Genomic DNA, 16,633 nt, shown 5'->3' with positions numbered 1-16,633 from the left:
TGAGGCTGATGACGTGTCACGAGTACACGAGAACGCTCAAGAACGGATATTGAGAAACGCCCCTGGATCTATAGCGGACCTCCCTTTAAGAGACTGATCCGGTGATGTTTGGGAGCAAACATGGTTTAGGATGAACCTTCTCTGGACGAATCAGAAGGTTCCAGCTTCCAGCCCCCTCTGGCTCAATGTCTGGAACCGGACGTAGACTCTGAGTGCGTCAGCTCTACACTGCCACTCTGGGTCCCTGAGCAAGACCCTAAACCTTAATGGGTTAAATGCAGAGAATAAATTTCCCTATTGTGGGACAATAAAGGATTTACATTTACAGTAAAAGGTAATCAATTCGTCTAACCTTATTTCAACATATTCCTGATCATCAGCAACATCTATCTCCAATAGATCTATGTAAGGCTGGCAGCTTAGATGAAGCGAATTCATAATTTAAATAGAAAAATATGTTAAATAGCCAACCTAAACTTTTATCCAATTAAATTTGAACCAGGAAGTGGGCGGGGTCTGATCAGGCCAGTGGACCAATCGGAGCAGACTCCGGGGGTGCTGGTTACCGGTTTGATGCGGACTCTGGAACGTTGTTCCCGTCGGGTTTAACGGAACCGCAGCAGACGGGTTCTCTTCAGAACACAAACGTTTACAACACTGCTTCTTGGACCAGCTCCCCTGATGGATGTTTGGTTCCACGTTCTGGGTTCCTACTCAGAGTCGTCAACAGAACACAGGGGCCACTGTAACAGGCACACACCGGTGTGATGATGAAGAAACTCTTCGTCCGAGCGTCCCCGCCGTGACGTCTATCGCTAATTGGCTGATGACCCGGGTCTTCCCAGAGTCACAAGACTTGGGCTGTACATCTACCATTGACACAGTCTGACAATACGATGCAAACAAACAACATTTATACAGATTGGCAACTTCAGGGCACCCTGTGGTGCAAGCAAAAGTCTTTTTTTTTTTAATATATATGTTTGACTTCCCGTCGCCACGGAGACGCAGCGTTACTTTTTATCGTCCAAACTGCTGAGCAGAGCTGGCAAAGAATGCTGGGAGGGTTCTGAGGTTTTGCTGTTGTTGCTGCCGCCGTCGCCGAGCTCCTCCTGGTTCTTCTCTGCCGCCGTCTCCGCAGGGTTGGCGGCGGCCATCTTGTTCTCTGCTGCTGCGGCGGGGCTGTGGGCGGGGCACGGCGGCTCCGTCGTACCATTGGTGGTTGCGGCGGCAGCCGGAGCCACAGGAGCCGTCTCAGTCTCAGGCTTGAGCTGACCCTCCAAACGAGGAGCGGTCTCTGTGTGGGCCCCGGGCCCCTTGGCAGCCCCCTCCACAGCGACGGGGCAGTTAGTCAGGACTGTGCTCTTGCCTCCTCCTGATGATGACGACGATGCTGCTCCTTCTGGCTTCTGCTCCTCCTTCTTGCCGCTGACCAAAGAAACGCTCACTGCCTGCTTCTCCACCGAGCCGACCTCGGCTGCAGCCTGAGCTCCGCCCTGAACCCGGACATCCTTCCCCTCCGTCTCTGCCAGCGCCTGGTTAAAGTTGAAGGCTTGGATGAGGCGAATCAGATGCTTGACATTGTCCAGGGAAAGCTGCATCTCCTTCTGACGAGCCAGGATGCTGTTTTTGGTCTCCATGCATTTCTGCAGAGAGGAGATTTCACACATCAGGATATAATAAGATGTACTTTCACTGCCTCTAAGACAGATAATGTCCAGTAAGGACAACGTGTCGATGCTGCTGGGAGCCGACGCCTCAGCATAGTCACCGCATCCACAGGAGGGAAATATGCAGCAGCTCCATCTCAGACTCTCTGGCCTCCAGTCTAAATGCTTAACCTTATTCATGAATTTAAGTAGCTCTATCCAGTACATGATCTTTGTTTTGAGTATTTAGGTTTCACTAATATCTAATTACATAGCTGATTACAAATGATGAAGAAGCTGCAACTAAACGGGGAAATCAAGAAGAGAATCTGTGCAGTTTGAGCCGAGTTAATAGAAAAACACAGACATTAATGGAGACAGGAGGGTGGAGACATTGATGGATCAGATTCTGAGACACAGACATTCTCCCTCGGTTCCCTCTTAGATTCCAGATTTACACGTTGAATATGTTTCAAGTTCTGCTTCAATTTTTACTCTAGATGCAGCTTTGATACTCATGCAGGACTTCAGATCAATTCGATCTCCCCCTGAAAAGCTTAATTTAGAAATAAAACCTAGAAGGATCCTGTATTTTTCTATGTAATTTATCCATTTTCATTTCACAGAAATGTTATGTTTTATAAGAGTAGTTATGAGCTATCATTTAAGGCATTTTTCTTTCACTTTTTCTACTTTAGTACAAAGTAGAACCTGAGGTACAACAGAGTAAAAGGGCCATGTTTGAGTTTTATTTATTTTTTTCATTTTTCATTTCGAGGATAAAGTCATAATACTATGAGTATAAAGTCAAATAATAATATTGCGACTTTATTTTATATATATATATATATATATATATATATATATATATATATATATATATACACATGTTTGTTTGAACTGGTAGTGTGACATAGTAGAAAAGGGTTTTTCAGCATCAACATCTAAAAACAACTGATCCATGGGTTACAGTGTCGTTAAACTGTAGTGTTTTTCCATCAGCATCCTTATATTGGAGGTTTTAGAAGGGGGCCTTTATGTTCCCATCCTCCTATGTGTATCGGATCGGGACGCAAGAACTCAGGTTCTGCAAGGCTGCATGTGAATGAAGAACAGTACTTGAGCATTGATGAGACCAGAGAAAAGATGTCTGACCAAAGTGCAGCACTGGAGCACCAACGCCTCGTACCATGTGTCAAGCACGGCGGGGGCGGACTGATGGCTATTAAGGCCGCTGAAGGTTGTTTTTCAAAACGATCATAATCCAGTTTGCTGCTTCTCACCGTTATGGAGTTACTGAGCTGTTTGACCCTCTGTTCTAGCTGCTCCCGCTCCAGTTTCAGCTCTGAGCTCCACTTCATCAGCTTCTGCTTCTCCTCTTCTTTAGCTGGAACACAGAGCAGACGGGGGGGGGTCAGTCCCTCCCCACACATCCAGGATGATGCGGGCCAGAAGGAAGACTCACCTTCTTTGTAGGCAATGTAGGAATGAACGATAGCGAGGGTACCGGGCCAGGGAATGGCTTCTTCTTTCTTCAGAATCTGAGGGGAGACGATCAGAGGTGTTAGAGAAACGCAGAACAGGCCTGAAGAGTTAAGCTTGGCCTAAAAGCTGCGTGGGACTGACGGGGAAGCGGGTGATGGAGTGGATGGAAGTGAGATGTCAACTTTAAGTGACACAATGAATGACACATAACCACAAAACAAAAACAAAAAAAACAGTCCTGCATCATGTGTTTGCTTACAAAGTACTGAACAGTCCTACAGCTGAAAGAGTGCGTAAGATTACAGCCCCGGATCAGGCTCTGCTGCTGCCGTTACCTGGTCTTGACATTTTGGACAGATCCACATGCCTTTAGGAATGGTTTTCAGGGGTGGATCCAGGCAGTCCAGGTGATAAACACGAGAACACGTGTCGCACATGAGCAACTGGCCACTGCGTCTGCACACAGTGCAGAAATCCTCGTGGATGTCTCCCTGCGAGGAAGAATTGGACCAATCAGTTTCCATAGGAGCCCCTCCCACCCTGCGTGGAGAGGCGGGGTGAGGCGGGGCGGGGCCGTGATCTGTTTTAGGTTACAGCTGGTCTCGTTTAGCAGCGTGTGTGTGTCTGTTAGCATGTGTGTGTTATAATGGACTCTGTTCACTTTGTAAGGCTGAGTGACAGGAAGTGATGGCACATGGTTACCACATGGACAACAAAGTGATGGTGGTGTGTGTGAATGGGTGACGGCGCTGCCGGGTTCAGCAGGGCCGCGTGTGACGGGGCGTCCGTCTCCCCCGTCGTTACTTACATCCCCCGAGCCGGGGCTGGGCAGGGGGAGGGGACGGACGGGGCTGGAGGGGGAGGTCGGGGTGAGGCTGCCCAGCTCCGTGACGCTGCTGAATTTGGGTGGGCGACCTGGGTGGAATGAGACAGACGACAAAGACGGAAAACAAAGAAAAAAAAAAAAAAAAAAAAAAAAAAAGAAAGATGGAGAGGGGGGAGAAGACAAAAAACAGAGCGTCTGTATGACATACCTTGGAAAGGGAGTCTTCGTTGGCTAGCATGAATCAGGGAGCAGTGAGGGAGAGGAGTCAGAAGCACAGACAGCAGTGTTAGTGAACGACATCAGCTACATGCAGACTGCATTCAGACAGACCAGCACACCTGCTCAGGTAGACCCCCCCACCCCTTTAACTTCCTGCCTCCACAGGAAGTCTGGAGTCACTGGAAACGCTCCGGGACCAGCAGAAGGTTCTGACCCCTGCAGCACGTTTCAGACTTTCGTTATTTTCTGTTTCAGAGAAACATTATTGATCCAGACGAGGATAATCTGAGGGAATAAAAAGTTCCTTTCATTCCCAGAAAAACCTGGATGTTTGAAACAGAAGGTTGACCCTGATAAATCATTAATCCTCAGGGATTGATATCATCTTTTTGGTTCTGCTTTGATCTGCTTTGGTCCAGCCCTGATTTGAAGGAACTGTAGAACAGATAAGACGGTTCTCGGTGTCCGTCATGTTTGGTCCGTTTTTGAAGCTCTAGGTCTCTACAGGACCGCACTGGAACCATCATCCATAATGGAGCTAGGTTTCCTTTTACCAGGTATAAACCAAACAAAGGAAATCCCAGATCTGACTGGGATAGAGCCACTGTTTTCCACTGGTTTCCTGTCTGACATTAAGACAGACCGTTTCCATTTCCACCTGTTAGCTAGCCTAGTAATCTAGCCCCACCCGCCAGCGGCCTAAATCATTTTTGCCTGCGAGTGGTCTAGCCTCGATCAATGCTCTAGGCCCTAGAACTGGCGGGCCAATCACGACGCAGAGATGTGTTTTAAATTTCCGGATGCAAAGCGGGCGGGGTTTGGAGGGCGTGACGACAAAGTCGCGCAACACTGGAGAAAACACAGCAAGGAAGATGGCAACAACTGTTGAACAGTTCTTGTTTGACTCAGCTTTGGAAGGATTAGACGTGGGGTTTTCGTTAAAACGTGAACAGGAAGAGGCTCTACGCTCATCATTTTTAATTAGGACGTATACACGTTTTACCGACAGGCTGTTTGTTTACACTCCCCCACCAGCTTTCTGTCGCTCTTACTACGTCAGTCAGTTGGGCTCTTTGGTCAGAGCGTTGGCCAATAGGCACAGACATGGTGCAACGGGTTGTTCTCATCAACCTTATTCCGATGACTCATTCATCGCCAAACTAAATTACACATTTAATCTCAAATTTAGTCTGGTTTATCAGGCTACCTGTAAGCCACAATTTCTGCATTGAAGCTGCAGAACCACCAAAGCAGCAGGATTGAGAGGATTTTTATAAAAGTAGCAGAGCATCTCCAGTTTGTGAGACAAGGTCAGTCTGACAGAATGGAAACATTTGCTCGAAACCATCAAAGACTGGAGAAATTTGAAGGAGCAAAGCTAATCTGGATGGTGGGGATCTACGGTTCCCTCAGGCTCCGTCAGGAACCCTCATTCATTAGCAGGTGATGGAGTCACAGGAATGAGAGGTCAGTTTGTCCAGATTAACAACCCCAACAAACCAGCTGTACTGTGTAGATAGAGCCTGACGTATCCAACAAATATGGATCGATGATCTCCTGATGCTGACAGAGGCGGTTCCCCATCACAGCCTGGATCACTGGTTAAAGGAACGAAGTTAACTCCTTTGAGAGACCAGCAAAAAAAAAACAAACAAAAAGAAAACAGCGAAACTTCAGGTGTCATCAGGCTATGAACCAGACTGCAGACCTGAGGAGGCCGGAAGTTAAAAGACAAACAGGAAGTGAAGTAAATAACCCCAGGATGTGGCTGCAGGAGAGTCAGTCAGTCATCAGTCTGACTGACGACTGCTGCTGCAGGGAGAACCTCGGCTGAGCATCCGAGAGCAGAAATGAGACCTGAGATTCATTTAAAGGTGCGTTAGTGTCTGACTTGGAAGTTAAAACAACTCAATTTCGGTTTATTAAAGCTCAGACCCCTCATGTTGAAGCTGTAGATCAGTGAGATGTTACAGCAGCAGCTGCCTGTTAGTCGGGTTACAGCTGCACACACCAGACACCAAACCTTATCCAGAATTAGAGCAACTAGAGCTTCGTTAGGATCTCAGGATGCATCAGTATTAAAGGTTAAACTGGATTTTTGGTCGTTTGTCAGAGAGCTCCAGAACCAAACTGATCCCACCACAGCAAGCCGGACCGGGCCTCCTTATATACCCCAGTGATGTCAGGGCAGGTTTGCTCCCAGCCACGCAGACACACCTGGGAACTCTACGATGAGCAGACGGCTGCTTAACGCTTCAGGTTTAAAGGTTTATGGATAAAAGAAGTTTTCAGATGAACCAAGAACGTCGCCTGACGGCCTCCTCCATGATGGAGACGCACAGTTCCCAGGTGTTTTTCTTAAGGGCAAATCAGCTTAAACTGGTTTATACCGGATGTGGCAGCGGAACCTAGTCTACCTCAGAAATGAAGTAACGCTGCCATCAGGCCCGGCTGTAAGATCAACACGCCGCTGCAGGGAAAGGAGGCTGCTTGGGTCCCAGCAGGCAACAGACCAGCCCTGTTCTCCATAAAGTGCTCAGACCCCTGAACATCCGCACACCGTGCTACGAGACTAAAGGAACTGAAGAACTTTTTACAGAGAGACATTTTGGATTTTATCGATGCGCATTCCAGATCCACACCCTTAAGTTACACCTGGCACGCATAGCGCCACCTGGTGAAAGGCTTATTATGCTTGACGCGCGGACATGAGGCGATGGTCAAAGCGTCTGCAACATTTATACTCTGTGGGGCTTTCCCCGTTCTGGCCGGCTGTGAGGAGGCTTTCTCAGCACAAACAGCAAACCGACAACACCACACTACAGGAGGAAGTAGAAATCAGTGCCGTTTACATCTTTATCAAAGCTTCTTCATGCCGTTTGAGAAATAAATGCTTCATTTTTATTTCCTGGACTTTTTCCGTAATGTGTTGATAGTGGTGATATTTATAAGCTAAAATGACGGGATGTCTGTAGATGTTTACATTTGTGCACTAGCTGGAGCTGCTGCCCCTCGCCGTGTTTTCCGTGCAGATCCTTCAAATTGTTACAAATTTTCCTAGGTACTCCACATGGAGGGGCATGGAAGCTCAAAATGATGTATTTTGGCGGCGGAGACCTCGTGGACACATCAAGCATAAACCAAGCTTTAGAATGTTCCTCGTTGAGCTCCCTGAGGCGCTCTGGGCTTAAATAAGACGCCCTGATGAACAACATCAATAAGAACTCGTTCTGACTCAAATTGCTCTCTGTGAACTACGGCACAAAGAGCCTGACTTCTCTGAGGTGGGTGAAGGAGAAGCTCTGACAAAGGAAACGTGAAAGAAGCGACAGGAAGCAGCAGAGGAGAGCAGGAGTTGTTAGATGGCGTGTTATTAGAGGAGCAGCTCGGTCTGCTGGCTCCAGTTCTTCTCTACAGACTTCAGATCAGACTGACTGACAGCCTCTGGGTTTCATACAGACCTCTCTTCCTGGTCCCCTGGTGCAGAGGGCTGTTCAGGTAGCTCACTGCGCTCTTTTTCCTCTGCAACAGAACCAAAAGAACCGAGTGGTTAACGACATTCGAATAAAAAGCCTGAATTAGAGCAGACTTCCACGCTCCACGTCCAGCTGAACTCCAGGCGGTCGTACCTCGGGCTCGAACACAGCTCCGCTGTACACCGGGTTAGCTGTCGTTCTCCTCTTCCTCTCCTGCCGTTTGCTTTGGATCTCTGCGAGAACAGAAACCGGGGTTTCAGAGCAGATAAGATTTGCTTTCTGCAGCCAATCGGTGCATCTCTCACCTTCCAGGTGGTCGTGTGTGACGAGGCCCAGAGACACCATGAAGGCCAGTTTCTAAAAGAGGAGCAGAGTTTAGCTCATCAGCCCTCTGATAAACACAACATTTACGCTTCTAAAGAACCCAAACCAGCAGTAAATAGTATTTGGAACCGAGGTTTGTCAGGAAACTGATCCACCTGCATGTTTGATCATCAAGGTGACTCTTAACAACGTGATTAAGCAGAAACTATAACAGTGATTTCTTTAGAGAGGATGCTCAATGCAGAGATGTTCAGCTAGTCTCACCTCTGGGTTCTCCTCCTTTTTGGGTCTGGGGGGCGGAGACAGTGGAGGGGTGGAGGAGGACGGCAGGCTGACCACAGCTTTCTGTTCCGCTGTTTCCAGTTTAACAGTCTGCTGAAGGAAGAGGAGGAAGGTGACAACAGGTTAAGGTTTGGAGAGATGTATAGAGCTGCTGGAGGTTAACCAGAGGAAGAGGAGAAGCTACAAGCTTTAAGCTAGCTGCCACCGTTAGCCTGGGCTACACTGAAGAACTATGATTTATAAACTCATTATATAAAATAAAATGTGACAAGCTCAAACATAAACAAATACATCGACTGGTGGATAATTTGGGCTGATATTGGTGGGGTTTTTTTTTTACCTGTATTGTTGTCAAGTAGCACATAGACTGCTGACATGTCTACTTTTAAGGGTAGCCTTAAAACGTTCCTTTTCGATAAAGCTGATAGACTGACTCTGGTTATCCTGAACTATCTCTATAGTTATGCTGCAATAGGTTTAGACTGCTGGAGGACATAGGGACCCCTTTTCATCATTTTGCATCTCCCATTCTAGAGTATTTGTTAGTCCAATCTCTAAGTTTATGCTCTCTCTGCTTTAGCTCATCATAGTAGCTTCATCTCGTATTTTCTTGATTGACTGTGACTCCTTCCTGGAGAAAAATGTCAGCTGTGCTGCTGCCATCCACACCTTAGATTTTTCAGTGTTTAGTCCATTTACGCTCCTATATCTGTGGGCTCAGCTTTTACTGTGGCTAAATTTTCTCTTTCATCCTTGTGGCATGAAAACTGTCTCAGAGCTACTTAACTGTACCGGACAGAGCCACCTGTGGAGCTGGCTTACTATTCCCTTTTCTAATATAGAAAGTATTTCTATATTAGAAAAGGTTCGACTGTCTCGGTTCGAATTGCGCGAGTTGTGTTCGGTTTATGCGCTGCTCCTTTTTCTCATAGACGAAGCGTTTACACTCCAGAGCAGAAGGTGGCGGTACTGCGACCAAAGCCAACCACCGGTAGTAAACAAGAAGAAGAAGCGAAGCAGCTTAGCCGGGTGTAGCAGAAAAAAAATCAGTTGTTGTGGAGAATTGTGTGGGTATGGCGAGTGGGAAAGAACAGGAGTTGGAAGACGCGCCAGCAGCACTTTATAGGTCTGCTGTATGGGACCACTTTGCATTTAGAGTGACCTACGATGACGGCGGAAAGAAAGTGGATAAAAGTGCAACAGTGTGCAAGCATTGTGCAACACGTTTTGTTTATGCTAACAGCAACACGACCAACATGTCAGGCTAACAATCAACATATACCGAACCGAAAATCATGACCACGAAACCGTGAACCGAACCGAATCGTGGATTTTGTGAACCGTTCCACCCCTAGTATTTATAGATCAGTGCTTCTATGTTCCTTTTCTATGTCTGCTTCTGTCTCCCCGAACCCCAGTCAGCCTCAGCAGGAGGCTGATATGAGGTGTTGTGAATTGGACATATATAAATAATCTGGATTGAAGAGTACCCAATAATACCAACATAGTACCTGATTAGTACCTAAAGAGTACCCCTATAGTTCTCAGTGCCTAGTTATTAACAAGGTTATACGTGTATTGTTCATCCCAAACAATCAGGTAGTATTTATGTTCTTACCTTCGGCTCAACGATCAAGCTGCTAATTTGGATGGGCGGGGCTGGAGGGGGTGGAGTCGGGAGAGGAGCGGTGTTAGTAAGCGCCTGGGCGGGGCTGGCGAGCCGTGTGGGGGTGGCGGTGACGGGCGTTGTGATGACTATGCCGGTCAGAGGGGCAGAGCCCGTCTTGCCACAGGGCTGCCCGTTGACGATGCGGACCTGGTGGATTGGAGCGGCCGAAGGCAGCGAGGTCGCCAGCTTGGTTGCCAACATGACGGGCCTCTGAAGCAACTGGGGAGCCGCCATCATGGGAGGGGGAGGGGCTGGAGCGATGGGGACGTTGGTGGGCGTGGCCAGCCTCGGCCTGACCTGTTAATGACAACAACCAGTCAGAGGACGGTACATTTAGAGATCAGACAGGGCTGGGTAACGACTCTGAGGCCTCTCCAAACCAGCCACTACTGAAGCTGCTGCTCCTGAAATCTACTTCCAGAGGATTCAGCAGATGGCCTCCCTGTGAGGAAAAACAAAGTACTCTGAAATACTCTGTCAGCCTTTCCTATTGTCAACATATTCTGAACCCATCTACGTTTAAGCCCCAGTTTTGGCCGTCTGTGATAGAAACTGGGCATCAATCAGCTGTTTACATATTTGGATAACCATAGCAACCAAAGTGCCAATCAGTGAAACAAGACTGAGCTGCTTGTCCCTATCAAAGGATAAATAGATAGGATGTCGGACGCCCTGGTGCCTAAGCAGCTCCTGGAGTTCCAGCTGCAGACAGCAGGGGGCGCAGCGACTCTCAGAGGCGTTACTCAGCTCAAACATCTGCCAACATTTCCGCTTCGACTTCCAGGGTTAAAACACACAGACAGCCAGAAACTGAAAATACCAAGAAGCTGCAGGAGAACAAACCTTCATCACAATAAGGTCCACACAAACACACACAGAGAGTCAGAGGGAGGCGGGACACCCCAACAGCCGCCTGTTCATGGGTCAGTTAGATAAAAACCAAAAGAAGCACAGCATGAGGAGAAGGAATGAGGCGGCACAGAGAAAACAACGTTTTAGTGCCACGGAGCAAGGCAGGAGTGTTTGCTTTGCTGCCCTCTGCTGGAGAGTGAGCACAACACCTCAGGTAGGGCCACACACATTGGTCGGAGAGGGGGAGGGGGGAGGTCAGGGTGTGGAGGCGGGGCTTCAGGGACGCACCTGTGGCTGAAAGGTGGGCCGAGGCGTCAGTCTAGGAGGAGCGACAAACTGAGGAACTTTGATTGGCTGGGCGGACGTGGTGGTGGCCTGCAGCTGAGACAAAACCACAGCACAACGTGGGTCTGTGGACCTGACAACCACACAGCTGGTTCTGATCAACCCGACCGACGCCGTCCGTCCACTGCGGAAACCTCTGCACCGTACAGAACTAAACCAGCAGGGTTTTCAGAAACTGAAATTGAATCGTATCCTTTGAGAGTTTTTATGTTGATACGACAAATTTAATGTATTTTACTGGAATAAAAAAGTAAACTATAATTTAACTTTAGGAAAAGTGTCCAAGAAAACCTTTTAGTCGGATGTTCATCTGTCTTCAGCCACTCAGACTAGTTTACTTCTCACAAATACGGATCACAGTGTTTTTCTTCCCCTATTCCTTAGAAAAAAAAATCTAAAAATCAAATAAAAAATAAATAATTTAGATTAGAAAAGGTCAAAACAAAAGTTTTTAAGTCTGCATTGGATTTTGTTCTGGACATTATATTGCCCTCCCATGAAGTCGGCTGCTGAAGAGAGTCATCCCACAGCATGACACCGTCGCCACCAATTCAGCGGCTGCATCCTTGGTAGACCAGTAACGCCACAGCGCCGCACCCAAAACCGTACCGATCCAGAAATCAGTCCTCTTTGGCCGATCTAAAGGACCTATCAGGTATCCTTCATGGCCCATTGTTTCCCATGATTCAGTGCGGGTTGAAGTAGATTGGTCAAGCACTGGCAGCAATGGCAGCCAGATATGGCAAAGCTCTGACACAAAGCCGCCCGAATCCCAGCTCACTAATCTGAACCGCCTGCTGGGTGTTAAACACACGAGTCATTCTGATGATACTGAAGTGTTCAAGCTTGGTTCACTCATATGTTTTTCACTAAATCTTGTCTTAAACTAAATTAAAAAAAAAAGATAATTGGATTTACATTAGGAGATGAATAATCAGCTAATCTTCAAACACTTAGAGCTACGGTGCAATGGTTCCTCAAACATTGAATAATAATAATCAGAGCATATAATAGTTGGGATCCACCCAAAAATAATACTAAATACTGTGGATTAAAAAATAAAGCAAACGTTCATAAATCTGATAATTCTTGACTATTGACTACTATATTTTTCACACAAACATGATTTGTTCTATTAATTCCCATTGGTTTCTATATTTTCCAACCCAAACGTTTTTCGGAAAATCATCACAACACAGAAATCTGCAGCCCTGACCCCATAAGCACGAGCTGCCACCATCCAATGGCTTCACGGCCTCCTGCTGTGTCGGTTGCTAGGCAACCAAAGTTAGGGGCGGGACAGCCGCTGAAGGCTAGACTGTCCCGATTTATCACTTCCTTCAGGCTCTACGGGGGCTGGGATGGGACTAGGGCTGAAACAATTAATCGGAATAATCGATTATAAAAATAATCGTAAACTAATTTAGTTATCGATTAATCGTTCCCTGGAGTATAGAAACTGTAAAATAGGCCTTTAGCTGACAGAGTGACCCTCTAAGAGCAATAATTATATCAAAATTGTGAAAAAAATATATAAAAATTTTGCATTCAAGATAAAAAAAAAAAATTTTCCCTGAAGTGGAAACATTTTATTTTCACAAGGTTTAATTACATAAAATATCTTCTTTAAGGAACCTTTGGTTATCCAATCATCAATCGATTAATTGAAAAAAATTATTGACAGATTAATCAACTTGCAAAATATTTGTTAGTTGCAACCCTGGATGGAACACACCTGCTCAGGAACACAGCATCATCGCCCTCCATCTTGATCTGACAGGAACTTCTGAGGATCTCTGAGGAGTTAGCATGACCTCCTAAACTGGTTAACGTTGTCTTTGCTCAGCCCGTCAGTCTACTTGGTTCATAACTTCATCTTTAGATGATGACCTGAACAGAGTTTATCATTTTACAAACTAACCCTGATTTAACTTTGATTTCAGTCCCGTAGCTCTGCTGCTCGTTCTTCATTTTCTCTGATGTTTCATCAATCATTGTTAAAGCCACCGCCATTTTATATAGAAGGATGACGGTAAATGTGGCTGAATTCAAATGTATGCCACACTAAGCCGATTTTAACGTCTCCAAACATGTGATGTCCGTTTCTGTCGGGGCGGGGCAGAGAGTCTGAAGTAAAGTTGCTGCATCGGGAAAAAAAAGGCGGAACCTGATTGGTCGGAAGGTTGTTCAGAGCTTTGGATTCTGCTCCATGGAAAAAATTAAAAAGATTGTATTGTTTTTGTCTGTTCTTAACGTGGAGCTGATGAACGAACCTTTCCTCTGAGATCTGCGTTTTAAAATCAAGATCAGAGTGAGAGCGCGGACCTTCCTGCCCGCATCGAGGCCCACTTCACGGTGGCGTCCGTGTTCGCACCGTTCTCTGAGATCACTGCCAGCTGCTGAAAGGCCACCACTCACACCACAGCCTGGCAGAACGTTTCCCCGACACCACAGAAGCGCTTCTGGAGCAGCTGGATGCCCGGCTGGCGTCGGAGGAACTTACCACCACGGCGTTCTTGGAGACCAGTCGGACGGGCTCCGCACTCTGATTGGTCAGTCTGCTGGCCACCTGCAGGTTGATGGGGACGCTCTGCGAGTCGGGTTTGGTGATAGCTGTGGTTACCATAGCGACGGTGGGAGGGCGCTGCGACAGGATGGCGCCGGGCAGGGCGGGCGTGGCGGCGGCTTTCAGCACCAGAGTCTTGGCGGTGAGGACCGGTGTGACGGTCAGCGTCTGTTCAGGGAGAAGACAGACTGAGACGGCTGCTGAACGGCGAGTCGGACCACAGGGAGCAACGTGACCCACCTGCTGCAGCCCTCCAGGGATCTGCTGGCTCTGCAGCAGGTTGGCCGGCTTCAGGTCGCCCCCTACGGGAGCAGCCTGGACCTGCAGCTGGAGTTTGGCCTCTGGTTCCTGCTTCACCAGCAGCTCTTTTCTTAGCTGTTCCACCACCTTTTTCTGAACACAGAGAAAGAAAAATACATGACTTATCTCTCTTATTCATCTCTAGCTTAAAAAAGGTCAAACAGGCTCTTAATTTAAAAGGAGCTTCACTATTTCTACTCTTTCCATGAACTAAAACAATGTATTTAAAGAAAGAGGACAAACTAGTGGAACAATTCTCTTTAAATAAACCGGGTGAACATGCAGCTTCATGGGAATTTATCAGTTATTTTCTATTTTCTTTATAATAAAATGCAACATTAAAGCTCCAGCATGAACATTAACAATCCGGTTTATCTTTTAACCTCCATCCTCTGGCTACCTGCTTGGAGGAGGAGACAGTTTTTCTATCTCGTCATTGATCTTCAGAGTTCCTCCCACCTATGAACCATCCAGACCTTCTCTCATCAGACATGTTTCAACTCCCAGAAAACCTGAGGTCCTCCGGAACATGGCTCCTTTAAGTCACCGTTTGGATTCACCTCCCTAAATTTATTAAGTAATCTATGTACTGATCATTTCTTTTTATAAGTTTATTTTAGTGCATTTGGTCTCTTTCACATTTTGGATCAATTATGTTTACAATGCTGCAGGAAGGAAGGAAGCAAGGATACACGGAAGGAAATACGGCAAGGCTGGAAGGAAAGGAAGCACTAAAGGCCAGAAAAGGTTTTTAGAGTGAAGGATGGGGAATAAAATCTAAAGAGTGGGACAAGCCTTAGCAGGGGGACGCCAGAGCTTTTTGTAGGGAAGAAAATAAACGGCAAAGAGCCACGTTAGCTAGCCTGTCTGTGCAGACAGAGCTCCTCCTCTCTATAGAAGGGTTACGGTTGGTAAAGATAGATATTCACGTTCATGTTGTTTTCAAGGGTAGAAGCTGAGGAGATGTGAGAGAATACGTTTTAAAAAATGTTTAGAGTACGAAACGGATAATTAGGATATCAAAAATGCTTTTCTCTTTTTTATTTCTTCTCTCCATCCTTATCCAGACTTGGAAAAGATTGAAGTTAAATCCAAAACTTTTCCATTCAGCAGAAACCCTGAAGGTTTCATTAGATCCTCAGAAAGAGAAGAGGATGAAAAGTGAAAGCTAGAAAGAGAGGAAAGCAGGCGTCAGGAGGAGGAGGAAGATCAGGGGTTGTGGGTCAGCAGCACAGAAGATCATGTGGAAAAACAGAAACTAACAGAAGATGAGGCCCCTCTGTTGCCCGGCAACGGCCGACTCTCAAGAAGGAATTAAATGCAGCGACAGCCGATCAAAGAGCGTCTGTCAGAGCAGAGAGCTGATCTACAGCTGCTGGTTTAACACGACCACTTCACCCCCGATCACCCCGACGCCTTCAGCCTGACCTTTAACCCCATGCGGCCCTGGATTCAGATCAGACCCATCAGACAGGGACTCAGCTCGGGTACACGGATGGTCTGATTGGACGCTTCTGGTCATAAGAAAAGATTCTGCTTGGAAACATTTAAAAAAGAAAAGCCAATAAATCCGCGGAAAAATTAATATATATAAGAACTTTGACCCATGGAAGCTGATAAGGATCCAAAAAGGACCTCAGGTTAATTAATCCAACTTTCTTGGCGCATACATCTCCATCCATCTGATCTACATATTAAAGTGCCGACCAGCCGCCTGCAGAGTCTAATGTACAGAACTTCCAGCTACGCTCCCCTTTTGGCCTCGTCCTCCTCTCTCAATCCACACTCACCACAACGCAGAGCAAATCAAATCGACCTGCAGGGAGCGGACCGAAATAGAAACGCTCAAAAAGTTGGTAAAAATAGATCAGCTACCGACAACAAAGAGGCTTCAGAAGATCCTGAAGCACAACTAAGGGGCGGCTGTTTCTAAAGAAACATTCATCTCCAATGACGACGGCAGCATGGTTATTACATTATTACAGCCATCATGATGATTACTATTGCCTTCAAAAAAAACAACAACAAAGAGCTGCTGAAAAGACTCAGAGGGACAACAGTAACGATTAAAATCTGCTGCAGAAAGACAAACAGGGAAAAAAAAACCAGAAGCAATTCAAAGACAAAAAAACATAAAAAGTGAAGCTATAGGAAAAAAGAAGCATAAATACAGCTCCAATTTCTACATCAGACGGTTTTTAGAGTTCGGTTTGTTCTGGGTCCGAACTAAACCTCCACAGCGAGGCCAAAGCTCAGCAGAACCCAGAGGAGGTTCTAACATCTCGGCACGTTCCTACAAACATCCTCCTTTACTAAAGTTAATCCCTGAAATGAACCGGTACCAGCCGGTTGGTTCCGACTCCTTGATGGACGCATTAGGAGAAAACTGGAGTTTAAAGAGGGGGTGAAACATTTTATTGGAAGTCCTCTCCTGCCGTTTATAACCGACAATATAGAGTCTTTGTATATGCAGGTACTAATGATTTAGAATAAGGTTTGTTTTTATTCAGGGTCACCCCCCGAACCCAGCAAACCCCAGGACCAACAGGCTTCACCTTAAAGGAATAGTACACCCAAAACATGATTAGCCTTCATTTTCTACTCACCCCCATGCTGAACAACACTCTGGAGTACTTTTTT

At 46.6% G+C, this 16,633-nt stretch overlaps 1 protein-coding gene across 4 annotated transcripts in view; it reads right to left on the bottom strand.

Moving 5' to 3' along the window:
• Positions 1–17: 17 nt before the first annotated feature.
• The window catches only part of phf21a (PHD finger protein 21A), a 31,968-nt gene continuing 15,352 nt past the window's right edge, over positions 18–16,633 (bottom strand). The window contains exons 7-19 of one of the 4 annotated variants that reach the window (XM_015399043.1): positions 13,934–14,086; positions 13,631–13,861; positions 11,071–11,163; positions 9,880–10,227; positions 8,244–8,354; positions 7,961–8,012; positions 7,809–7,888; positions 7,641–7,701; positions 4,169–4,191; positions 3,470–3,625; positions 3,115–3,190; positions 2,933–3,036; positions 18–1,646 (exon numbers count right to left, since the gene is read on the bottom strand). In XM_015399043.1, the coding sequence (XP_015254529.1) occupies positions 1,014–1,646; positions 2,933–3,036; positions 3,115–3,190; positions 3,470–3,625; positions 4,169–4,191; positions 7,641–7,701; positions 7,809–7,888; positions 7,961–8,012; positions 8,244–8,354; positions 9,880–10,227; positions 11,071–11,163; positions 13,631–13,861; positions 13,934–14,086 (2,121 nt within the window). In that variant the 3' untranslated portion in view covers positions 18–1,013. Of the gene's footprint in view, positions 1,647–2,932; positions 3,037–3,114; positions 3,191–3,469; positions 3,626–3,942; positions 4,050–4,168; positions 4,192–7,640; positions 7,702–7,808; positions 7,889–7,960; positions 8,013–8,243; positions 8,355–9,879; positions 10,228–11,070; positions 11,164–13,630; positions 13,862–13,933; positions 14,087–16,633 lie in introns of all 4 variants that reach the window. The other 3 variants (XM_015399042.1, XM_015399045.1, XM_015399044.1) reach the window with 3 other exon arrangements.

Source organism: Cyprinodon variegatus, unplaced genomic scaffold (genome assembly GCF_000732505.1).
Source record: "Cyprinodon variegatus isolate N-32 unplaced genomic scaffold, C_variegatus-1.0 Scaffold984, whole genome shotgun sequence".
In the NCBI taxonomy this organism is placed as follows: Eukaryota; Metazoa; Chordata; class Actinopteri; order Cyprinodontiformes; family Cyprinodontidae; genus Cyprinodon; species Cyprinodon variegatus.
The sequence above is the reverse complement of the archived record's forward strand: the minus strand, read 5'-3'. Positions and strand labels throughout refer to the sequence as shown.